Source organism: Caretta caretta, chromosome 4 (genome assembly GCF_965140235.1).
Source record: "Caretta caretta isolate rCarCar2 chromosome 4, rCarCar1.hap1, whole genome shotgun sequence".
Classification (NCBI taxonomy): Eukaryota; Metazoa; Chordata; order Testudines; family Cheloniidae; genus Caretta; species Caretta caretta.
Genome location: NC_134209.1, coordinates 50,421,438 through 50,447,792, shown reverse-complemented (window position 1 = coordinate 50,447,792; position 26,355 = coordinate 50,421,438). Strand labels below are relative to the sequence as shown.

At 38.7% G+C, this 26,355-nt stretch overlaps 1 protein-coding gene across 1 annotated transcript in view; it reads left to right on the top strand.

The window, feature by feature from the left end:
• The window catches only part of TNIP3 (TNFAIP3 interacting protein 3), a gene marked incomplete at its 5' end in the record, with an annotated part of 97,768 nt that overhangs the window by 21,815 nt on the left and 49,598 nt on the right, over nucleotides 1-26,355 (top strand). Inside the window, 2 exons of the mRNA XM_075127374.1 lie at nucleotides 5,662-5,747; nucleotides 19,017-19,149. Of these exons, the coding sequence (XP_074983475.1) occupies nucleotides 5,662-5,747; nucleotides 19,017-19,149 (219 nt within the window). The remainder of the gene's footprint in view (nucleotides 1-5,661; nucleotides 5,748-19,016; nucleotides 19,150-26,355) is intronic.

The following is a 26,355-nucleotide window of genomic DNA, read 5'->3' as shown; positions in this document are numbered from 1 at the left end:
CACTTCTGAAAATCTTGACCTCAAGTTTTAAAGTGTTAATCAAGGACTCTACATAATATAGCATTTTGAGCACTGGATCAGGAAGAAACAAAAGCAGATCCAGAAGAGTCCCAAGATTTGGTAGTTCGTGTGCATTTCGGTGTGATCTTTCTACTGCATTTAAATGACTATGCTGAGTCTTCAGTGAAGAGAGGCTGATATAAAAGCAGACAGACACTAATGGCTAGTTCAAGGCTCGTCTTGTAAAACACTTGTGGAAATATTACTATGATGAAAAAGCCAAACCTGGAAATGACTTTCTAGATGGAAATAGATCACTGAAGTATTAGTCTTTAAAATATGACTTCCCCTGAAACATGACGGGGAAAGAGTCTTGAAGGCTTTATTTCCCCATCAATTAGTTTCGGTATGTGTAGCTTAGAACTTTTTTCTCACAATACGCTCTACTCTATTGCTTTTATATTTTGATCACATTTACAGTAACAGCCTATCTCTTCCTCCCTCTCCTCCAACTCCTCCCACAGAACACCCACACATCACTTACACTTACCATGACCTACAGGCTTGTTTACCAATGGCATTCGTGACTACAAGAGTTCCATTAAGTTTGGGGCTGTGTTGTAATATGTGTACTACTTAGACATGTGTCTCTCTTATCTCATCATTATATGAATCTGTGTTGTTTAACACCTGTGTCTAGGCTGAAAAATGTGCGACACTGAATAGCTTCTTTCTGAGTTAATACATTTTGCATAATTTGGTAACCTTATATTCAAGTTTCACTCACTCACATATTTTCTCCCTAAAAAAAGCCACAATGTCCCTTCTATTACCCCGTGCTTTTTCTCAGTTTTGTTGGTGAAACATGATGGTAATTTCATATTAACTTCCTTAACTTGGTAACTGAGTTAAACAGCTAGGTGACTGAGAGGAAGAGTACAGTTTCTCCTGTCTTTTTTTGCAATGGTGGGTTGCCTGATCTTTACAATAACAACTACCTGTTTAATGATGAGAATACATAGTTTAAGGCAGTGGCTCTCAAACTGCTATAAACTGTAAACCTCTGGTGATCTGCAGAATAAAACATTTGGGAAAAGAAATGGTTTGAGGGTGTTTGGGTAGAATGTGTCCTATGAGAGAATCTCTATCGTCACATGGTATGTAGTTTGGAAAAGCTGGAGTATCGTTGATCTAGGGTCTAAATCTGCATTTTATGTTAACTCTAGCATTAATAAATTAGTCTGGAAACATCTGCTTTAAAAAAGAAAAAACCTCCCTGTCTTAATAATGTGACGTATCACCCCTTGTGTCGCTGCTGGTACAGACACTTACTGCAAGCATTATATTTCTGTAACCTTTCTATTGGGGATCAGACTCTTCTGGTAGGCTAGATTCAGTGTGGTATCCAGAGTCCCTTGTTAAAATTTGTTTGCCTTGAGCCCCCACCAAGAGCTGTACTCAAACTAAGCCCATTTAAATCGAAGTGGCCCCTCAATATTTTTCCCCTTACAAACATGTGCAGGGGTCTTGGTAACCTAGGGTCATAGCCAAATTGATTTAGAAACCAGAATAAGTTGCCTGTTGGTTAGAGCCCACCCACTCCAAACTGGGCATCTCAGGAGAAGCCTCACTAATTGCATTCACAAATACAGTCCCATCCCAACTCAGTCACTAGGCAATTTATGCCTACTAAATTCTAGATCAGAGTGGCCCACTCTCCCCGCACTGAATAACCCCCATGAATTCTCACACACGCACATTCTTTCACATATCCATAGTTACACAGCACATTTAAAGGAGTATATGAGTTTGGAATATGGGGAAACCTCAAATGGTATAGCTCTCAGCACCTTTTGAAACTCTTCTAAGTTGTATGCAAGTTATATCTGTCAGCAGATAGGGAGCACCCTCCGTTTTCCCTTTTTGCCCACAGGAGAAGCCATAAAGCAGCATATGCAAATTCATTCCCCCCACAATTATCTCATTTACCTACAGAGAGAGAGAGACAAAGAGCTTCTATTCCCATAAGCCTGAAAGCCCTGTGGCTTTCATTTCTGTATGATTACCTGTTTCTGTTCTTGTGACTTTTATGTGTATGCAGTAGGGGCAAATGCATACAAATGCAGGATTTGCATTAGAAAGATGCACATACATAGAAATTTGGTGGCGGAAAGAGTAAGAAGGAAGAACTAACATTTCTGATCTTCTAAAATTGCACTGCACATTCCTAATCCAATTTCTAGATTTTACCACTATGGCACACTAAACAATACCATTTTTAATGGATTGTTGCAGAGCAGTATTTTGTCTGAAGGAAATAAAATGAAAACTTCATAGGAATTAATTTACATAATATAGAAACTTGCTAACAATATAAGAACTTTTCTGGGCTTCTTAACTTGATGAATACAGGGCTGGCTAGTGTCATTCAACTTTCTGAATGACAATTTATTAGAGATGGTCAAATTTTGTCAGTATCTTTTCAATGAAAAATGCCTCTTTAACCAAAATGAAATCTTTTGAGAAAAATTCTCATGTTTGGTCAATTTTCTAGCTTTTTCAATAATTAAAACAAGGAAAAACTGTTTTTTTTTCTGAAAACATCTTTCAAAAACTGAAATATTTTTGGTCATTTATTGGAAAAATAGATTTTTTTTGTATGTGAGAAATTCTGGAAAAAATTGAAAAATGCTAATTTATGGGAATTTTTTTCTTTTAACTGGCTCTACACTTTATAAATATGTGTCAAATTCATCATTGTAACTCTGTTGTTGTCTTTAAAAGCCCTGGAAATAGCCAGACACTTTCTGTAACTCTCAGTAGTTTTCTACCTGAACATTACAAACCCATATCCTTCAGAGACTCCATGACTTTTTTTTATTTAAAGTAGCTGATTTCTCCAGTATCTTAAGTTTAATTTTCACAATTAATAATGAAAAGCCCTGTAAATAAATGATATTGTGCTGTAAAAATCAGTTATTACTAGAAAAATATTAGTACCGTGCACAAATACCATAAACATATTTGTCATAATTGGCTTAATCATTTAGATTCGAACTTAGCACTCTGTTGGGCTGTTTGTGTGAATGAGACTCAATGTGGCAATTTCCTTGAAATGATGCCTTAAAATAGCTTCTCACTTGCTGTATCCAGAAACTGAAGATCTGAAAAATAAGGCTGCCAGTGCTACTCTCTACAACATCCCCCGATACCGAAGAGTTGAAGTTGGTTTAACGTTTACCTCCTTCCAGAATGCCCTCCACATGTGTGGCTTTGGTGCACTCACCAATGTGTAATGTAGAACACATCTCTCAGACACATCATTCTGAATTTGGCTCACTGAGTCTGTGAAACAGCTAACAGACATGTATAAAAAGGTGTCAAACTTTATTTCCCAGTTCCTCAGTATCTAGAGTACATCCACTTTGACTCCTTTACACGTCAATAAGTAAATGTAATGAGGTTGAATGAATTTAACAGGTACCATCTATATTTGGCCCATTATGTCTAGATATTTTGACACATGCCATAATACACAACATTGCAGTAGTCTCAGCTCAACATGCCGTACCTAGGTCCAGCAGGATGAATTAGAGTTGGAGTGGCAATCTGAACTCTGGATTTTCTTTCCTTGAACCACTAAGGCCAAGTTTCTTTAATTTCGTGGGTTTTTGTTTTTGTTACATCTGGGTCCAAATTTTCAATCTTGATATCTAAAATTAGGCACCTTAACCTAAATTCAGGCACCTAAACCTAACCTAATTTTCAGAGATACTGAGCACCCACAGCTCCCGTTGAAGTCAAACTACTACAACTTTAAGCATTTCAACACGTTTTTGTTACAATTAAAGACATTTGTAAAACTCGGGAAAGCTGGAATCAAGTTTCACCTGAAACTGAATTGCCATTCTTTTCTAATGGGATGCTTGTAATTAGTGATTACCAGATGCATTTAAAATGTGTGAAGTGCCTGAGGATATGGGAATTTAAGGGAAAAAAAGCCGAACACCTCAGATCTTACCCTGGTAACCTTTTATTTTAAGATTTTTGTGTGCACAGGTGTCTATTAAATGTTTTGCTGTGGTTTGAATTTGTTGATGTTACTAATACATATAGTTACCGCTAATTAAAAACTCATTTGGTTTCTAACAATCTTTTTTTGGTCGTGATGACTTCCCACTTTATTTCATTGTTCACACTGTTATCCTTCCATTTGATATTCTGAAATCACATAAGTCACAATAGGTAGGTGGAGATAAAGCTAGTGTTCTAAGAGCAGCAATTACAGTGATGCAATTGTTCTCCAGTAGTTAGATTAAAGTAGTGAGAATGAGGATTTCTGGGTTTCATTCCTGGATGAACCAGTGACTCCCCACAGGGCATGGAACCTGAGCCAACACACAATGCCATCAATAGAAAGAATCTCATGAATTTCAATGGGCATGGGATCAGGCTCTTAACAGTTTAGTGTCTTAGTTTCCCCATGTGTGTAATGGGAATAATACTTCATACGGGTGTTGTGAGACTTAATAAATGTATGTTGAGGTTTTTTTAGTTCTTTGGCTGCATCTATTTAAATGTAATTTTCCCCCCAGGTAGTAGTGGTTGTTGTTCTTGATGGAATCTTTGCTTGAGAAGGTTTTTCTTGGGTTCCACTCCATTTAGTTTCTTTTTTTCTGCTTTTGCACATTGGAGACACACACATACGCAGGGAAAGGGAAGAGTATAAGGAGGCTGCCCCATCCTTGTATCTCCTACACATCTCCTGTTGGAACTGCACTTGTTCAGCACCAGTGAAGGCAGGAACTGTCGACTCTCTCTATCCTGTGATTGCCCAACTCCTCTCCTCTGATCCACCTTGCCCAGACATGCAACCCCTATTCATTTAGAAGCCTGAGGGGAGCAGACTTGGTCCTTCAGAAAGAATCTCTCACAAGCCACTCTTCCACTCCTGCCACCATCCTGCATTCAGAGTTCTGTCGCAAGGAACAATTCCTATAGAATATAATAGAAAATAGTTTTTGAACTATACTATGGAATTTACTAGGGATTTCTAGTCCTGAAACAGAATTCTGTAGAATGGTTCAATAAACCTATAGACTGTCATTCTGTGTAAACTTCTGTAGTACTTTTTTAGAGTAACTCTGTCAAACATTACTGCATTTCTAGAGACCCTTAATGAGTGATTTAGGTCATAGTTTGATGTTCTAAATTACTTTCACTTGTCTTATTAAAGAATACAAATAATCTCCAAATATATCTTCAGTGTGTCAAATTCAGTTCTCCTGCTCTGGGCACAAACACTGCTTTGTGCTTGGACTCAGCTCTAAACACATGAGATAATATTTGGATCCTTGAGGGAGGCCTGGGATTGCTGGAGCTCTGCTACTGCCCCCTCTCACCACCAAATCTGGTGCTATTTATGGCGCGGGGGGTTGGGGGTGGGGCATGGGTTGGAGGTAGTGTCATCCTTATGTCTCTGCATAGAATATCTGTATTTAGGGTCCAAATTTCTGCATAAACTATGGTGGTCTTACAGTCCACCAGCCAGCTGCAGCTAATGATAGAGGAAAAGGAGCACGATAGAGAACCAAGTGCTGAAAAGTATCTTTCAAACTGTTCTTTTCCTCAGTGTAACTTTTTTCCTTCCATTTCTGACAGATTCATTGTGGACTGCTCAAAAAGAAGAAGGAAGATGCAGAGAATGCTCTAGAGCTGTGCACCAATGAATCTGCTGAGAATGAAAGGTATTAATTAATTCATCACAGAAAATTTCTCCTTTTTAAGGCAGCAGACACATTCTGTAAATACTGAAAACTTACTTATAAACAGCACTTTCCATGCCATATAACTGAACACCACTCTTTCTCTTGTTGTTCAATCAAAATTTTGTATGCCAATCTGTGTTCCCCAAAGTTGGAATTTATCCATCTCCATAGCTCTCATTCCTAACTTCCAGCCATCCTTCAGAAAAACCATATCTGCAAGTTTGATCAACAGAAATAGGTTAAATTGCTGAGGTTACATATAGACCTTGCTCACACTAGAGGGAAAGATTTATAACTGACTACAATTGCAGCTCTACTAATGGCAGAGCTTATAGTGCAGGTTGGACTCAAGTATTTCCCTCCTCGCCTCCCCCATCTGACTCTGCTCGGTGTAAAACAGGGTGAGTAGCGGCTCCTAAAGTTCCTAGATTTGCCAGTACAGCTATAAAGTGCCATAAAGAACCATGCTGCATGTTCCAGTGAATCCTGTAATACCTAATCAACATGTTAAACTTTTGACAAATGTATCTCTCTAGCTAGAGGTTAACAAATTAAAAGTGGCTTTAAAAAGAACCGAGTATGCTATCTTTGTCGGAGAGAGAATGCAAGGAGACAACATTCAAAAGCTAATTGTTGGTTGGATTTCTGAGAGGATTTAAAAAAAAAATAAAAAGGCATTTTTCTCCTTAGTGACTTTAATCCTTGTGAATTGCTGGGTTGGATATCCCTGGAAATGGGAGTTCGCTGTTTATCCAAAATGTAGCTACAGCACGGGCAGCCAAATTCCAAACTTGCCCATATCATCCTGCTAATGTAGCTCAGCTGTGACCTGGAAGAACTACTTCTGTGGATCTGAAAGGAGTTCAGCTTCCATGACATATGCTGATGATGGTACTCCTTTTGAGACAAGAAGCCAGTTAATGGCAGTATGTGGTGGTGGTCCTGTGATGTGAAATCCTGACCAACAAGATTCCAACTTTTCTTGTGCAGGCACTGAAATATAATAACTTGACCAGCCACTACTGAGCTGGATTTGAATTGGTAGCATAAGGTGAAAGAGTGTATTGCATTGCCAAACTTCCCTTTACCAACCACTCTAAATTTCCTAGACTAACTCTAAATTGTCTCTTCTTTGTTGTATTTTATTTATATTAGAGATGGCTAAATCTGAACTTGTCTGGTTCATATGGGAAAAACAGACCAAGACATTTTGGGCTAGATCATTAGTTGGTGTAAAGCAGCATAATCACACTTACTTCCATGGAGCTACACCAATTTACACTAGCTGAGGTGCTGGAGCACTGTTCAGAAGGCACCAATAAGGGTTAAAGCTGGTAATAAATCTAAATATGGTCTTGGAGTGACCTAACATGTAAAAGGGAGAATAAATATTCATTGTGTGTTTCTTATTTCATTTATTATGCTAATTCAGAAAAAGAGAGAATGCCAACTGGCGTTATCAAGTTGAAAAAAGAAAGCTGTCAACTCCCAGTTGGGTGCTTTCAGAATTATGCAGGCAATTAATTTAAACGTTCAGACAGTTGAGCACAGGTAGAGCGGCAATTTTAAGAGCAGTTGGGTAGTGTCTGAGCATTTTTGAGGCTTTCAGAATGCTATTTTTGTGCTTTCAAACATAGATTTCTAGCCTATCAGAAAGCGATTTTATATTCTTACTGTATTGTACTATGGACTCCTCCTTTCCTTGTGCCACATAACCATTTCATTTCTTTCCCTTGATTCTTCCTGCTTGGGTGGCATATAAGAAGAGATCACACTTTGTGCATTCCTTGCCCATCAGGATAAATTATAAATATCCAGCCATACTTCTTCTGATGGCTGGTAAGACTGCTGAAATGCAAGTACCAAAGTGTATCTTTTGATAGAAATATATGGGTGTGAGCGCATGCTCACGCGCTCTCTCTCTCTCTCTTGGGCCATCACAGCCCCACCCAGCAGTGAGAATACAACATCTTCTAGAAAGATGCCGAGTGAAATGACAGGTTATTCCACCTATGTTTTCAGCTACCCTACTGATAATAGAGTGTTTAGGAGTTACTCCTGTGGCTGTGATGTCCGAGAGAATACCTATGTTTTACTGGTGCAAATTGGTTTCTGCAAATGGGTCAATCATGCCACACTTGTTTGAAAAGGAAGTAATTCTTGGTCTGCTTTGAATTTCTGTATCTCTTTTACTGTCTCCGGTTTCACTTCCATTTTCACTGTCTCCTGCCCCCTCCCCTCTCATTAGCTTTCTGCATTTGGATTTTTAAGGAGACCATAATTTGCCGATTCCGAAACTTGCATGCTGTTTGAGGGTTCCATTTGGTTGAGCTTTCCGGTCAACTGAGTAATCATTGATTTGCATGGCAAAATGTCGACCCTCTTTCAACCACTAATCAACATGCAGATAAAAGATTGCTGAGTCATGGTTCTGGGTGAGTGTTCACTTTTTCCCATATGGGTAGCGTTCATAATTCTCGCTCTGACTGTTCCAAAGTCCAGTGTGGTTCACTGGATCCAGTCTCATTCTTGCTCAACAGGAATGTTGGATCAGGCTCTTTCTGCGTTATTCAGGCAACTATGTCAAGCAAACAAAGGAGACATTTTATTGTCCTATCTGCAGGTGATATGATATAGAGGTAGGCAGGAGCTATATGTCACTACAGAGATTCAAGAGAAAAGGAACCCTGAGAAAAGGGAAAAGCAGAACATAATGGGGCCAAGCCCCTTAGCACTTGACATGTATTGGCAGTCTTCTTTTTTCCTCTTCTTTCACACATATGCTGTAAGGCTAATGTAAGGACTGTATGTGATATTGTATATTTCTAAATGCCACCAGGCTGATAGGCTTACTCATGTATCATTTAGCAAAATGCAATGGATTATAGGTGTGGCTTCAGTTAATTATTGGGATCTTTTTAGATGTGTTTCTATCAAGAACATGCATCTCTCATTGTTATGATTTGTACAATTCTGAAAATTAAGCAAACGTATTAAAGAGCAATTGTTTCTGTTCACGTTAGCAGCACACTGCTTCTCCAGATGTGGCATTTGACAGCCAAACAGCTGCTGGCTATTAAATGTGCCTTAAAAGCTCCACTCCTTTGTCATAAAGGGAACAGAAATATAGTGACATTTATGGGGTGACAGGCAGATGTTTTGGCTGGAACAATATAGAGCGAAAGTTGAAGTGATTTCTCTATTAGTCTCAATACACACACATTTTAACCCCCATCATCTACTTTGCACTGTGAAGTCCTCTTCTCAAGAAGGAAAAAGGATTATTTCAAAACATTTTACCTAGAGACCTTAGGCATCCAAGTTGAAAGACTCTGCATTTGTTTGGATGTCATTTTTGAATGGATCTTACTTAACTTCTGTGAATTTAGGCTGGATCTTCCAGCAATGTTTTCAAAACAACTGTGGTAAATTTCTGTTGTTTTTCTTTGTACTTCTGAATTTGCAAAGCTTAATGAAGTAAAGTGAATTACGTTGGAAGTCATTTACAATATTTATTCTTTTCAAATGAAAAATATTGGGGGTGAAAAAGGGTTATTTTTTTTATGTCAAACTATAGATTTAATCTACCAGATAGGCTGGTTATTTATGTGTAATACAGTGTATTGCATAGACATATGTACAGTAGAACAGACGTGAATTAGTGGAGTTGAAGTTCAAAACATTCAACCAAGAATCTCATGAGGGCCAAATACCCATGTGCTGTAATCTTGTACAGCTTCATTGACTTCACTGGAGCTGCACTCTAGAAGAGCTGCACAGCTCAGGATCTGGCCACTGATATTAATTAAAACTATCAGAACCTCTTAAGGCTGCAAAATTAGACTGGAAATTCATGCAAAAACAGGTTTTCTTGCAAGATTCCTGGTTCTTCCTGCTTCCAGTTGGGTTGGAAATTCCCCATGTAAAGCCTTTGTCATGGTATTTTGTCAGTTTCACATCTGGTCTTGGTTGGATCAACCTGTAATACAAAGGTCCTAATATCAGAGAGTGAAATCAAAGGTTTTATAGAAATTAAATAGTATTATATCAGATTCCTGTAGAACCCTATGGAATTTAAGAGAATAATATAGTTTCTTCTACAGAATTAAATAGAGGATATTGCTTTTGTATATATTTTTTTAAACAACATGTAGCATTTAATCACCACTACAAATTTATTCCTGCTGCAGATAGGGTTAAAAGTTCTGGAGAAAGATCCTATTCTCTATCAAATTATATAGACCATTTCCATAAGGGAATGAAGCACTGAGGCACATAGAGTGATAAATAATAGCAGGAAATGTTAACTAACCTTTTCAAATATATAAAATGGTTTGTTTTGGGATGTGGCAGTTTTCATTTTATCTGAGACACTGCATCCATCCCTAATACAATACATAAATCTATTTCTTTATATGGCTCTTTCCTCCACAGAAGATGTAGCCAAGCAGGATTCTCATGTCCAAAATGGCCACCCATGGGGAAGAAGCATGTGATTTAACCCCTAGACTCTTGGATTCATTTCCATTCAGAATATGGCTCTGTGCTGGGATCTGGCTGTAAATCCTCTCTATAAAGCCCCTTGTTTACAATTGCTTATGGTGTATTTCATAGTTTCAGTAATCATACCTATGACACAAGCATGGTTGACATGTTAAAATTACACTGAATAGCATCATGTGCATTAGAGATAAAATTAATCATTTAGAGACAGTTAATGCACTGAGAAACATAGAGAACAGCCCCCGAAGACCTGTGACTATGTTAATTTCTCTGAGTCCCATATTCCACTTACATAGAAAACCACTTACAGGGAGCCAAGAGCTGGCAAATGGTGTGCCAGGATGGCCAAGAGGAAGAAGCAGTGTGCCCTCCCATCTCATAATCACATAACCCCAGACTTCAATGGAGCTATGACCATTTTCAATTATAGATGACCTGCCCCCGGTCTCTGTTTCCTTCCAATGTCCAGCAGAAGCTTGGTTGTGAAGTTGTCCTTGAGACTTTACTGCTAGTTTCAGAGCTTCCATGTCTCGTATGTCCATTCTGGCTTTCCTCACAGGCACAGGATTTGCCCGATAGCACCAATCCTGCCACAAGGTGATTTCACACTAGCTTGCTAGTTGTTTGTCCAGAACTCTCTCTTTATAAAATTCAGCTTGCTTTATTGGATACAGTAGTGGCACTCCAGAATAACCATATGAAGAGGAAGCAATGTGCTGTGTAACCAAAGTAAGCTTTAGTTAATCCTGGCTCATTGATTTGCACAGCTGTTTATAAAAGAAAAGAGGGACTGGATGTCATTACATTCTGTCTCCAAGTTAGAACAACATAATTTAATTGGAAAAATTGGCAAAGATTAGGCAAAAATGTGTAAATAAAGAGCATCAAAGGGCCATTTAACCCTATAGTTTCTTAACAGTTTGGGTGTTAAAGCTGTGCTTAGAGAAAAATGTGAAAATAATTTTTTGAAGAAGCCTATCTGCAGTTGACATTTTTACAACTTGACCATACATGAGCATATGGGAGAAAGTGATATGATCTTTATCCAGGCACGTAGTTAACCATTAGAATTGAAAAGAACAAATGACGTGGCTACATGCAGCAGTGAATGTAGAGACACAAGCAGTTTTCTTGATATTAAGGATGATATGACTGAGTCAGAATTACTCTGATAGCTAGCTTTAAGTTCTCAAATGTATTCTTTTTAGATGTAAGATGCGAATGAAATTTTTGTCCTCAACCGGGTACAGCTCTGGATAAATGGCTAACTTCTTTTCCACGTTTGTACGTGTGTGTGTGTGATTAGTTTTGTTTTGTTATTTATTTCCACAATAAAAAAGCATTTAAAATGCTAGGCACAATTCAAAGTTTTTCCCTTATGCAGGTGGGAGGGGAGATTGATTGAGCTTTCTTCATCCTGATGGTTCCCTAAGCCCCATACTGTCTCTGGGCTGCTACATGTACTTGTCCCTTCACAGTACACCTGGAAAAAGTTAAGAAATGTCTTTCCCCCCCCCCCCATTTTGGTGAGGGAAAATGGAAAATACTCAATTTTGCTTCAAACCAAACCGATCTTTTTTGTTCTATTTTTCTTGTTCAGCCTCCAAACTGAAAAATGAATTATTCTCTCAATTCTTCTTTACAGCAGGGTCTGGGTAGCCCCAAGGGCCAGTATAGAATTTGCGGGCTGTAACAGAGTAGTGGGGTGTTTATCTTAGGACTTTAAAATTCTTCCTTTTGTATTCTACCTCTCGCCAACCTTTTCCAAGGACCAGAGTCCTGACAGTCTTTCCATTTAATTCAACAGGCTGTGGATCAGGACTCATTCTTGCTCAGCAGGAATATTGTCCACCCATCACAAGATCCTGTGCTGTAAAAGTATTAAGTGTAGCCCACTGCTTATAAAAACAAAAAAGGGTTTGCCAAACCTCTCTTCCAGAGACTTGTAAGAATTACATCCATGATTCTCCTGTTACATGCTGGCTTGGAAATCAAGAGACCAAAAGTAAATCAAACTCAGATCTCACCCCTCATAATACTCATGATGTGCTACTATTAGGCTATTGCACAAAACCAGTGGAAGACTTGTGCAAATACATTTAAACCTATAGCATGTTGTGGTGGGGATGTGAGGGTGGGTATAATGTGATAAAATTTTCTAAATTTGTGTTCATCTTCCACTTTTACTTAGCAAGCAGAACTGCTCAGGCAGCATAGCTCTAGCCCAGAATTTCCTCTGTGATTCAGTTTTATGACTCCCCAGCTGGGGTAAGTAGTCTTCTAATTGCATCTAGGCTGTTTGGTGAAGAGATGTTCTTGCACACATCACTGATTTACCTCACCCACCTTGTCTTTGTCACTAAATATAGCTTGTCAATCTCCTTCATATATTTGGTGATATGTGTATATATACTATGGCAGTGTTGCCTGGTGAATACAGCACTGGACTAAAACTCAGACAACCTGAATTCTGTTCCTGGCTCTGTCACAGGCCTGCTGGGTGACCTTGAGCAAGTCATTTCACCGTTCTGTGCCCCAGTTTCCCCATTTGCAAAATGGGGTTAATGATACCCACCTCCTTTGCACAGTGCTTTAGGATCTACTGATGAAAAGCACTAGATAAGAGCTAGGTCTTTTTATTTGTTGGGTGTGTACGTACACACATAACCTCTGAGGTTATACATGATTAACTAAACCTCTGAAGCAGCACCACATTAGAGTAGCATTGGGCCATTCCAAGTCATAGGATATTACAGTATGAAAATTGGTCACCGTTTCTATAAAAGAGCAATATGGGTCTAGCACTGTGCATTAACTAAATCTCAACATTAAGTTTATCTGGTGCCTAGATTGTATTTGAGATGATGACGAGGGATGTATTATATCTCAAGATAGAGCTGACAACCTAATTTAATGTAAATATCCCATTGATGCTCTGTGTGCTTTCTTGTTTATCGTGGAAAAATCAGATGGGTCAGGGTTGTGGAGCATAGAAGTTTTTACCTCTAGGCCACCTAGGATCAATCATGATTGGAAGTTAGCATCTGTTGGATGTTCACTATCCTATATGAAATAAATTGGTGGTCTTAGTCCGTTTTCAAGATGTCAGATATCACTGGAGCAACAGGGCACTCATGTGGGAAGCCTCAGAAAAAAGAGTAAGAACAGAATAGCCATGGAGACTAAGCTGCTTTCTCACCCCTACCCTGATTCAGGATGAAACACTGGCAGAGAGGTTTGGGGGAAAATATTGCTGCCTTTGGTGTACCTGGTCAGTGGATAATTTGAGTCTCCAGGTCTGCCCTTCTTCTAGAGCAGTTACATGGTCACTAAACTCACTCTGGAAAAAATGGACTGAGAGTCAAGCAGCAATCTGAGTCAGAACTATAAAAGCCTAACTCAAAGTGAAAGTACTCAAATCATTCTCTTTCACACACCATTTTTTTAAATTTTTGTTGTTGTTGTTGTTAATGCTCCAGTTCTCCTGTGATCTCTGGACATGAATTATTTGCACTGTATGGGGCTCTACAAAAAAACTGATATTTTCAAGCTTTTTGCGATGCATGTTGAGATTCCAGCTGGGTTGGCTGGTGGTATTTCTCACATGGCCAATGTCACATCGCACTTTTCCTGGTTTCTTGATTAGCTGAATCTATTCTTTGTGTTCACAAAAGCGCATAGAAGCCATTTTCAGTATGTCTTCGTTACAGAGTTAACATGAGTGATCTGCACCCACGTTAGCCTAGCCTGGGTGTGAGCAGCCACACTGCAAAGCTGTACCTGAGGTATTGTGTCCTTGCTAGTGCTGTGCTACCTGCGTGGGTCACTATGACCTGTGGGGGCATATCCCGTGGTTCTTTGTGCTGCAGTAAAGTTGAGACACTCTGATTCTTTCCAGTAAATTGTGAGAAGGCATTGGAGAGCTACTAGTGCTCAAGTGATTTACACTGCAAAGTGCATGCGCGAAAGCAGCACCTGGGCTTTAGGCTTTATTCCAGGATGGGCTAGTTATCTTGGAGTGAAAGCATCACTAAACTGGGGTCAGAAGTTTTTGTGTGTGGATAGGAGGAGGTTTGGGGAAACATCTGCATAATAAACTGGGTGAACTGTGAAGTAAAGACATACCCTTTGACAGGGGGAGAGACTATATTTTTGGGGTTTTCTCAAAACCAGTCCAAAAAACCTAGTGTCTGTCTATCTGATACAGGTCTCCACAAGCCTATGCTGCTAATTCCTGTAATTCCATCACTGCATAGGCTGTGAAGAGATTCATTTTTTAGACCTTTGAGAATTTTCAAATATTGATTCCATTTTAACAAGGGCACTGCTGTATGAGACTCATGAAAATTCTGTTCTGTTGTTGCATCAGAGGGCAAGTAGCTCCATGTATTTGGAGCCTGATCTCCTGTAGATTACTATCCCTAAATATTTCTTCATATATTAGGCCTGGGAACTGGTTTGTTTGTTTTTCTTCATTATTTGAGATTCTTTATAAATACCTCATTAATATACTGTTCTATAAAGACTTGATCCTATATCCGTGGAAGTCTATGGCAAAGAGCCTGTTGACTTCAGTGATACAGGATCAGGCTCTAAGTGAACAAAGTAGACAAACAATTGCTAGGTTGTATAAGTGAGGGAATATCAAAGGCAGTGTGCAGACCTAGGCAAACAGGCACTAGATGCAACAAAAGAACAGTCTTGATCTTTCTCAGAGGACTGTTGCCTTGCAAAACAAAGTCATGATGATAATAAAATGGTGATTATTTGGAATCCCATATCTTTCCCTCCCCCACTTTTTATAAGGTAAGGCTGGCTTTTGATAAAAAAAAAAATGGAAAAAAAACATTTTTCTTCTAAAAAATATTTCCCAATATAGAATTTCAGCAAAATTTCAAACTAAAGTGACATTTAAGAACATAGTTTCCTGCAGGTAAGTGATGAAATTTTAACAAGCACCACCTCAAAATGTACAAGAGATTTGTCCATTTTTTGACAGCTCTAATCAGATTTTTTTGCTTATAAAAGTAACACTTAAATTACAAGAAGGAAGTACTATGCTCATCTTACCTTTGTTTGCTTCTGCGTTCAGCCTGCTATATATTCATAATCTGGATGTCTTTCTCACATCACAGATGTTGATATGCTTGCATTGTGAAGATATGGAAAGCAAAGACTTTGTCCCATTAAAAAAAATACAAGCATTTCCAATTTTTTCTTATCAATTTTTACAAAAGGGAAAAGCATAATATGAACTATCAGAACCTCTAATAGAAACTTGCCACTTCAGTAAATGTAGATGTCATCTTTTCATTGTAGAGCCAATACAGTGATATCTGACAGTTATTTTAGTAACAAAAGCACAGCTTAAATAGTCCAGAACACGATGCCTTAATTTATTAACGTTTTTCGTTCAGTACAACTTTTAAGTTAAGATTGTACAAAATGCACCTTTAAACTTTGTAAAATCTAATGTGGTTTGTGTGTTTGGGAACATTACTTTCTATGACAGCTAAATTCTGAGTGCCGTCCAGAGGTCAATAGGAAGAACTGCTTCATTAGGGCTGTCTAAAATTACAAGAAACTTGTCGCACAGAAACCTTCTGCACTCTTTAACAGAGCAGAACATTACATTTGCTTATTTTCATGCCAAATGCAATGAATTTCTATGGTTTAATGTTTTATATACTTCACAGTAAGTTCCATACACGGAATTAACAAAACTTGACTTCACTCCTTTAATGAACAGGAGCATAACATAATGAAATGGGTCAAGAACAAGCAATCCAAGGCAATGTATTATAAGACTGTGATTGGCTAAAGTTCAGTAAAAGGGAGGCTTAGGAAATGGACTGAAGTCCAAACCTGTATTAGTTCTTTCTGAAGGGTGGGAAATACTGTACTGCACGTCAATTAGTTTTATACTATCCACATTCAAAATAATATGTTAGTAGAATGAAATGAGGAGTTAAGTTTGTCCTCATGAAAGTCACCCCCCTCCCCTCCAATTTCCCATATGAATCCTCTGGGAAATCAGTTAGGAAATGCACCCAGAGTATTTGTATAAAAAGGAGGGAAGGCACTAGGAAGCTTTTAAATATATTTTATGGGATTTCCAGTGAGAATCTATGTGTTATCCCAGTGCCTGCCTTCCTGCCTGCTATCTTGTTATGTAAATAACCTGTACAGTGCAACCTGCATTGTCTAAATCTCATTTATGCAAAGCTCTGTATCTGAACCAGTCATGCTTAATTTTACTCCCTTCCCATCAGTGCAGTAGTCCTTCCTATGGCTGGTTCAGGTCCTACAGGCTGGAGTCTCTGGCATTTACATTAGTTATGTGAATCATGACATTTACATTAATTATGAAAATAATATTCAGTATACCTTTCCCTAACTGTGCCAAAATGACTGCTTTGATGTTGTAATTTCTGAATACTTCCAGATGTTATCAAATGCATTTAATTTTACTGCATAATGTGTAATAAATTTTGTCATGTGGTATAAATATATTTCATACAGTAGGCATATTTGCAGGCCATCTGGAGGAGCTGAAACAAATGTTTTTTGGAGGGATGTGGATAAGAGAGCATGGGTATGTAATAATGCATGTTACAGAGTCATTAAAAAGTCCTAATTATGTGTTTGTTTAAAAACAGAGCATACAAATTAATGCACTTATGAATAATGCTGTGCAACAATACACATTTCAAGTATCTTACAAACATATGTTGCTAACGTGCAGCTTGTAATGTCTACAGTGTTTTTGAAGTTTTATAATAAGAAAAGTTAAGGAAAAGGTAGAATTTCTTTTTTCCTTTTTAAATTTTTTCTTTGTGTATAACTTAACAATGTTAAAGGGATCAGGGTAGTCTAGTGACATTGTTTACTACCCTTTTTGTAGTAATTTGCCCGTCATAGCTGAAGGCACTGTATTTTGTGTAGTTAGCATATAATCCTCGCTTTGCATTCAGATTTGTTGAAATGGCTTGCTTCTGCTCATTTTAGGTGAAACTCACCCTGTACAGAAGGCCAGCCCATGCATCACTTAATTCCTATTTATAGTCTGAAAATAGGGCTTAAATGGAAGTTAAGAAGCATAGGTCTTTATGCTGGCACTGTGCACAGGGTTAAATTTCATTTTCTGAGTCCAATCCAGCAAGGGGCCAAATACTTCCCCAAACTGGGCCCTTTGTGATTAAACTCAACCACACACCAACTCATGTACATCCTAAATTGTCACTGGAATGCCTGTTGCCATTATTTGTGGCACCTTCAGTGTTGTTAGGGTATCTGCAGTGGCATAATTTAGTGCAGAGTCTTTGTCGGGAGGCATTGCGATTTGGATTGTTTCACTAGGAGATCTAGAGCTCCATAGTGCAACAAGCCATGTTGTATAATTTTGATTGTCAGCTTTTTAACCTAATTGGTGAGTGATAAGTTACCATACCATGTTAGTAGCAGTTCCCTACTCAGTTTTCAATAACCCACCTTTGTGCCAATCTTTGTTATGCAGTGCCATGTAATCACTCTGGACTTAGATGCCTAACTAAACCAGTACTGTTTCTCATTCTGGAGCACTGTATAACTTGAACTTTATCCAAAGTGGCAAAGGATTTAAACATTGTCTATAACATCATTTCACTGTCCAAAGCATCAAAGAGACTGAACATTTCTAGTTGAAAGTTACAGTAATTTATATAAAACCTCTCCCAGTTCATACTTTTTGTGAATGACATACAGTTAGTGTTAGCTCCAGAATTAGTGGTAGCTCTGGGATCAGAACTCAAGAATGTCTGTCTCATAATCACAGGGTCTGACTACTGGACAATAAACCAAATAAAAAACTTTACCCTTCCTTATTGCCAACTTTTTTATTTAGTACACAGGGGAAAGAACAAATGCTGATGGAAAGAGAAATACACACAGTCCCAGTCTGTAAAAGCACAAAATAGAATGAACTGTTCTGTTGTCTGCCAAATTTTCGCTTGCCTAATTATAGCCTTTATTTTTATGGGGGAGACTGATGGATTTGCTATATGGATGAACTATGTTCTTAAATACATTTTTAAATTGCCTGGAATAGGCCCCTTTCTGGATTGTTTATATAAACTGAAATAAGTAAAGCTCATAGATAAAATATTCTCACTGCCTATGATTTTCCTGATAGCTTCAAATGGAGAAATTATTAACTAGATCTAGAGGAAAAATGAACACCTATTGTGGTTTAAAATAAATAAATATGTTCAAACAGACCTTTTTTTAAAAAAGTGTTTTTAAAAAAATCTGTGTTTAGTGATCAGAAATGTTATTGTAAACATTACCGGAGCCAGGTTTTCAGTCAACCGTTTTGATAAAATTTTTGCTCATGTTTGATATAAAATTTCTGAAAAAAATGGGAAAAGGCACATTTTTCACAAACTCCCAAAAATGACTCATGATTTTTATGCAAAAAAATTTTCATTTTAAGGAAAAAAGCCATTTTACAAAAAAAAACTTCTTGTTAGAAAAATCTTATACCAACTCTAACACAAACTCTTTATTGTTCCATTTTGGGGATTCCGAAATTCTGTGATTCTGCTTTACTCTTCTGTGCCTGTGTGCAAGGGTGAAGCCTGTGATAGGTACAGAATTAGCTCTTCCACATATTGTGCCACATAAGGAAATGGTTGACCAGAAAAACAGCTCCCTAAATTCTTTCCTGTATGCTTTGGCAATATAACCCTACCATTTCCTTCTAAGCAGGTGTGAAAGCATAGAGCTTGATGATGAAATAAGAAATCTGATAGAGAAGAACAGTATTTCACAGTGCCATGAGAACTCTGAGTTCATTGCCCAAGAACTTGTGCTCAAACAGATGACTTCTTGTTCCCTGAAGGTAAGCAAATGTTTCTTTTGCAACAGTTTGTCTGCAAGGGAAGAAAATTGAGGGAATATCTCCTGTTGTATTAACAACTGTGCACAAACTTCCTTGATTGATGAACACATCATGTGCAGAACACACTGTAAATTCTCTCACAAAGCCACTTCCTGTGACTAGGGAAACTGTTTAAGTGAGGTTTCAGAGTCAAAGCCGTGTTAGTCTGTATCCCTGAAAAGAACAGGAGTACTTGTGGCACCCTAGAGACTAACAAATTTATGTGAGCATAAGGTTTCGTGGGCTACAGCCCACTTCATCGGATGCATAGAATGGAACATATAGTAAGAAGATAGATATATAGATATAGATATATAGATATACACACATACAGAGAACATGAAAAGGTGGAAGTAGCCTTACCAACTGTAAGAGGCTAATTAAGATGAGCTATTATCAGCAGGAGAAAAAAAAACTTTTGTAGGGATAATCAAGATGGCCCATTTAGACAGTTGACAAGAAGGTGTGAGGATACTTAAGATGGGGAAATAGATTCAATATGTGTAATGACGCAGCCACTCCCAGTCTCTATTCAAACCCAAGTTAATGGTATCGAGTTTGCACATTAATTCAAGCTCCGCAGTTTCTCGTTGGAGTCTGTTTTTGAAGCTTTTCTGTTGCAAAATTGCCACCTTTAAGTCTGTTACTGAGTGACCAGAGAGGTTGAAGTGTTCTATTATTCTAAATGGACACAAATCTGACATCAGGAATCATAACATTCAAAAACCGGTAGGAGAACACTATATGTATGTGTGTGTGTGTGTGTGTGTGTATATATATATATATATATCGTCTTCCTATATGTTCCATTCTATGCATCTGATGAAATGGGCTGTAGCCCACAAAAGCTTATGCTCAAATAAATTTGTTAGTCTCTAAGGTGCCACAGGTACTCCTGTTTTTTGTTTGTTTTGTTTAAGTGAGAAGACATTTTTCTTCAGCAGTTTCCAAAGCCCAGCTAGAGACACTGAGAGTACATCTATACAGGGATAAAACACCATCAGCTGGCCTGGGTCAGCTGACTCAGGCTCATGGGGCTCAAGCTCCAGATCTGAAAAATTGCTGTGTAGATGTCTGGACTTGGACTGGAGCTCAAGCTCTGGGAATCTGCGAAAGTGGAAGGTCCCAGAGCTTGGGCTCCAGCTCAAGCCAGAATGTCTACACAATTTTTAGCCCCGCAGCCTATGCCTTTTGATCCAGGCCAGCTGCAGTGGCTCCCCTTTTATCTCTGTGTAGACATAGCTGCATTGTCCAAAGCAGCATTCTGATTGGCCAGTTGGACCTTTTGGATAGTGATATCTAGAGATGCATGGCTGTGACCTTAAACAAACACAAACATCTCTAGACCCATTGTGTTCAACAGTTTAACGGTGAAAGGGGAAGAAGGGAAACAAAAATATAGCTCCAGGTGAAACAAATCCCTGCTACCAGGATAAGTTAAATGGCAGCTGCTCCAGGTCAATTAAGACACCTGGGGCCAATTAAGAACTTTCCAGAAGGCAGAGAGAATGCTAGGTCCCCTTGTGCAGATGGGAGGGGAAGTTGGTGGAGTGGGAATGAGGGTATGAAGAAGAAAAAGTGATGGTTTAGATGCAACTCTCTGTCTGGTAGTGAGAGGAGAGGAAATTCCTCTTTCCTGCAATGAGGAAAGGAAGGGGAAACAGAATAGTGCACCCAGGCTGGGGAAAGATACTGTTAAATTATTCATTCCACCACCTAAAAGGAACAAAGTGGAGACCCAATTCCCTTCCTTTATGACATCATCATGAGGAAAAGGATGTGGCTGAAAAGCACAACTCTAAGTATGTTTCAAGGAATTACCAGGAAAATGAAAGAAGATGTTACTATGATGAATCAATTTACAGGTATTTCACAAGTAAACCATCACCTCCAGAATGATTTGCTGCTACAACTGCTAAGGAATTTTTCAATGAAATGTTTTTTGTCAGAAAATTCCCATTTGTTGAAACTGAAACTTCTTCGAGAGTTCCACACCTGGGCAGAAAAAACCAGTTATCCCCAGAGACAGCTGATAGTCTAGAAAAGCAGGAATACCAGAACATGTTGGGCCTGTCTATTAGCTCACTGCAGATCCACCTAGCAGCAATCACTGCCTTCCACTCTTGGGTAGAGAGCTATTCTATTTTCACACACCCAATAATAATCAAATTCCTGAAGGGTCTCACTCGGACATTCCCACCAGTAGTGAAGCCAACACCTCAATGAAACCTCAGTCTTGCACTGTCAATACTTATCAGGCCACCCTTTGAACATCTAACCATGTGCTCAATGTCCCTCCTGTCTATGAAGGTCACCATCACATTGGTCAGGAGGTTGAGCAAGCTGAGGCCACTCATGGCCAACCTGCCATATATGCTACTTTTCAAAAAGAAAAGGTATCCCTTTGCTTCCACCCAAAATTCATTCCCAAGGTAATTTTTGAATTCCACATAGATCAATTCACATACTGGTATTCTTTCTAAAACATCATGCCTCTAGTGAAAAGCAGAGGCTTTGCTCTCTTGACATCAGAGGAGCTTTGGTGTTCTACCCACAAAGAATGAAACCAATTCAAAAAATGTCTACACTATGTGTTGCTACAGCAGAATGAACGTGGGGTTAAGCAATATCTATGCAGATCCTCTCCAAGAGAATTCCTGGCTGCTGTCAGTTACGACACATCACTCCTTGGACAGGATGAGGGCCCATCCACTGGAACACAGGCAACCTCAGTAAGCATCTCTCCAAGAAGTACCTGTGTGGGATATTTGTAAAGCATCAACCTAGAGTTCCATCCACACCTTCATGAAGCATTAAGCTTTAATCTAAGCCTCTTCTGCAGACACAGCCTTTGAACAACATCAGTACTGCCTGCACCCTCATTCCACCCTCTTCTTTGACTACTGTTTACCAGTCACCCCCATTTGGAATATATATAGGGACCAGCACTTGAATAGGAAATGGAGTTTACTTACCTGTAATGTGACAGGTCCTGAGATGTGTGATCCCTATCTGCATTCCTCTACCTGCCCTCCTTCCCTCTGCCACGGATCATGACACTATTAGTGGTAGAAAACAGTCTGCACCTCCCCATATACCGTGGTGCTGAGCACGACAGGCTTCAGGGCACAGACATGGACCAGTGGACACCACTTGAAAGATTTTTCCATTCTCCCGCATGTAGTGTGCGTGTGTACCCGTGCATGGAATGCACATAGCGACCACACATCTCAAAGTAAGCTGTTTTGTGTGCGTGTGTGGAAATGCATCTGTTTTGACCAAAGCTTCGCTGGAAAAAATTTCAGATCCCGGATGGAATTTCCGGGGGGAGAGGAAGAGACCCCAGAATAGCCCATCAGTTTCCCAGTGATTTGGACACTGGGCAATGCAGGAGAGCCGGGATTAAATCTCTTCTCTGACTCGGGCAGAGCAGGAACTGGAACCTGGGTCTCCTACTGTGTACCACGTGAGTGTCCCAGTAGCATTACTCTCTCTCCCTTTCCAGTGGAAGAGCTATTCCACTTTGTATAAATAATTAAATATTCACTGGAGCAGAAAGAGAGAGCCTGACTCTGTAGCCCTGTGGTTAGGTGTGAGTCCAGACCATTTGAACCTGGGTCTCCCATATCTCAGGTGAGTGCCCTAATCACAGGGGTATTGGCTATTTTAAGGTGGATCTCTCGCTCTCTTTGTAAAAATATTCAAATCGTCTAGTTTTTATTCTGATGCGGACTGAACACAAATGTCAAAACCTTGGATATTTTTCAAGGAATTTTTGTTTTTTACTACTACTTGCTGCCTACAATAAGATTACAAAACAATAAGATTAAGGGAAAATGTCACAATTAGAACAAAGGGATCAGATCTGTCACAAAAGGGAAAAAATTCTAGATGGATTTCACATTACCATTGAAATCCACAAAAATCTCTCCCTCTCCTCCCCTCCCAAAAGTGGCGAAACAAAAGCAGCATCAAGACCACAAAAGCAAGTAGCATTAAACTTCTCACTTAATACACAAATCAGCAAAACAAAAGTTGGTGATTGTTTGTCAGCCACTAGATGTGACCTTCTTTCCAACAGAAAGTTGGGAATGTAGACAGGGATTCCTAGGGAAGAGAACAGAGAGAGCGTTGTTTTTAAAAGGAGTGGCTCTTTTACTTGGTCAACTATTTACTTGGATTTTCAGTAAGTGCCAACTGTGATAAAATCCAACAATTTTCAGTGCAGGTGGCTTAAAATTAATGTGTTGGGTTGTATAAGTTGAATATCATCAGGGTATCATTGCTATGCTAAAGAATACTCTTCAGATGTAAGTGATTTACAATGGTAAAGAAAACAGCCACGAATGTCGGTTTGAGTAGACTCAGAAGCTGGTTTGAGGGGAAATCTTTTACTTAGTTTACACCTCTTCCTCTATCCCTATCTTATGCTTCCTCCGTGGCTTTGTGCGTCCTTTCAGACAAGTCAGGCACAGACTTGTTCAGGTACAGAATGTTTGTCAGATTTTTACAATGTTTGAGGTAGCAGTATTGCCAACCCCAGATGTTCAAAAATCCTGTCAGACACCAAAAATCATGAGATTATGTAAAAATAATAGATTTGGTATTCTTTTTATTTGCCTTCTGCTGTTTGAGCCTTTAGAGTGCCCTGGGGTCACATTTTGAAGCTTTCTCCACAGCCACAAGGGCTAGAAACTTAAAGAAATGGTAAGAATGAAGGCTGAAATCATCACATAGCCATTTGACTCCAGGGGCTTTAAGAAAAACAGTCATAATCATGAGACCAATAACAAAATCTTGAGAGTTGGCCACACACAATATCACCAACAGCAAACTGGCATATTCTAACTACAAGGCTCTAGTAAGACTGTGTTTCTGGAATATTAATGTAAAAAAATTCCCTTTGCTTCCTTCCCTTTTTTTCTTTATGTAAGCTAAGTTCTTAATAAATTAAAAAACATCTAAGGGCTGAAAGAGGCCATTTGAGAGAGCTAACCTGGATATCCGGAGTGAATAGACTGGACTCCAAGCATCAACTTCATGCCCTGATCACTGCATGTATTATAGTTTTTAAATTATGGAATGTCGTCATGCTGTGTTACCCACAGTCCTGGGGCATCTTGGTACTAAACCATGGTGGCCCTGCATGGAAAGTCTCATTTTTAATCTTCACCATGTTGTGTGAGAAGAACATAGTGCTTGACTGGCTTCAAAGAGAGTTTGAAGGCACAAGAAATGCATGAAATGGACTTATTTCCATCTGATCAGTCCACATATGGGCAAATGGAAAGGGCTGAGTCCTTGTATTTGAATTGCACAAGTGAACTAAATACACATTTCATCTGTACATACAAAGGGCCAAACTCAGAAGTGTCATGTGGTGTGAATTAGACTTCTTGCCCTAGCTCAGACTCCTTTCCATTTACTGTAATGGAAACTTTTCCAATGGACTAGAGCTGGCCAAATAATTTTCACTAACAAAAAATGGGAAACCTATTATAAAAGTGGTTTCACATTTAATCAAGTTTTTAACCATCTCTAACTCAGACCTATGTTATTCTTCAAAAGGGTCAGAAGTCTAATTTGTGTAAGTTTCATATACTGAGGTATTCTAGCTAACACTTTCTTCCCCATTGTTGCAGTGTGTATAAAAAGTCTAAATGAGCCTAACATGCACTCCCCTACACACCACCTTTGAGTCTGACACAATCTCAATAAATTAGCATAATCCTCAATGTGTCCCCAGAGAGGTATCCCCTATTTTATAGAGGAGGAAACTGAGGCACAAGTCACTTGGCCAAAGTGACGCAGGAAGTCAAAGCAGCAAATAGAACCGATCTCCTAAATCCTAGTCCCCTGCTAGAACCACTAGCACAGCCTCTGTTCCCAAAAATTTACAAAAAAAATTATTAAACATTCCTATTGTAACAAACTAGGCCAAATATTATTTGTCAAAATGATATATTTTCCACATTAAATATTTTTTTATATACAGAGTATTTTAAATATATCATATCCATGACATTCATATGAAATCTGATTCATTTATATTTTACATACAAGTAGAAGGCAACTTTTCCATATAGGGAAGAATAGGCCCAAATAGGAAGGAACGAACAACAACTTAAAAATATTATTTACATTCCAGCAAAAAGGAAGAGCAAGGAAAACATTTGGTTCATGGACTATCACTCGTTCGACATATAGATCAAGAGTTACAATAACTGTTCTGTACATGAAAATATATTCCTGAGCAAACGGATCATAGCAGTTCTGGCACTGGATATAATTACAAGAAGATTATGATTCATCAGTGGGTACAGTGTGATATACACATACTAAGTTTCACAGTATCCTTGAATTTCCTCATTCCTATATTATTTTTCTTAGTGTTTCTTTCTAGTGCCTCCTTGCTCTCTTTTATTCCAGTTTAACTGTAGATTCATGAAGTAGGTATTTAAGTCCTGACGGCAACAGTTTGTAAACACTTACGCATATAAGCAACTTTGCTCACATGATTAGTCCTGCTGAAGTCAACAAAGAACAATAGAAGGAAAGCTTGAAGCAGAATATGTGTGTACAATATTGTTTACTCTGATGAAAATACATCTTATTTTATTCAGTGCCTAAGCTGCTATGGTTCAAATACTGAGGAACATACTCTCATCTGAACACATGTACATACAAGAATATTGCAAGTTTCTAGATGAACATTAATACATATGTCAAAAAGGTGTGTTTGACATACTCATTTTTTCAGGAAAATCCCCTCCTTACACATTTTTCTGTCTGGGTGAAGCTTCTATGCACAAAGATCAAATGTAGACAGGAAATAACACACTCTCTTTCCTGTTTAAAGACTGACTGTATTTCCCAGCTGGAATTACCTTGCTGTTCACTATTTTACTGCACCAGACTGGGAACAGAAAATAGCTGCCACTCTGTACCCCAAATGTCTCTTGCTATCATCACTCTTTTCATTATTTTGAAATGATCTTTTAAATTAAGACTAAAACAAGCCCTACTGGTACAATAACAGTTGGAGAAAAACATTCATATTATAGGTTTCAGAGTAGCAGCCGTGTTAGTCTGTATCCGCAAAAGAAAAGGAGGACTTGTGGCACCTTAGAGACTAACCAATTTATTTGAGCATAAGCTTTGGATGCA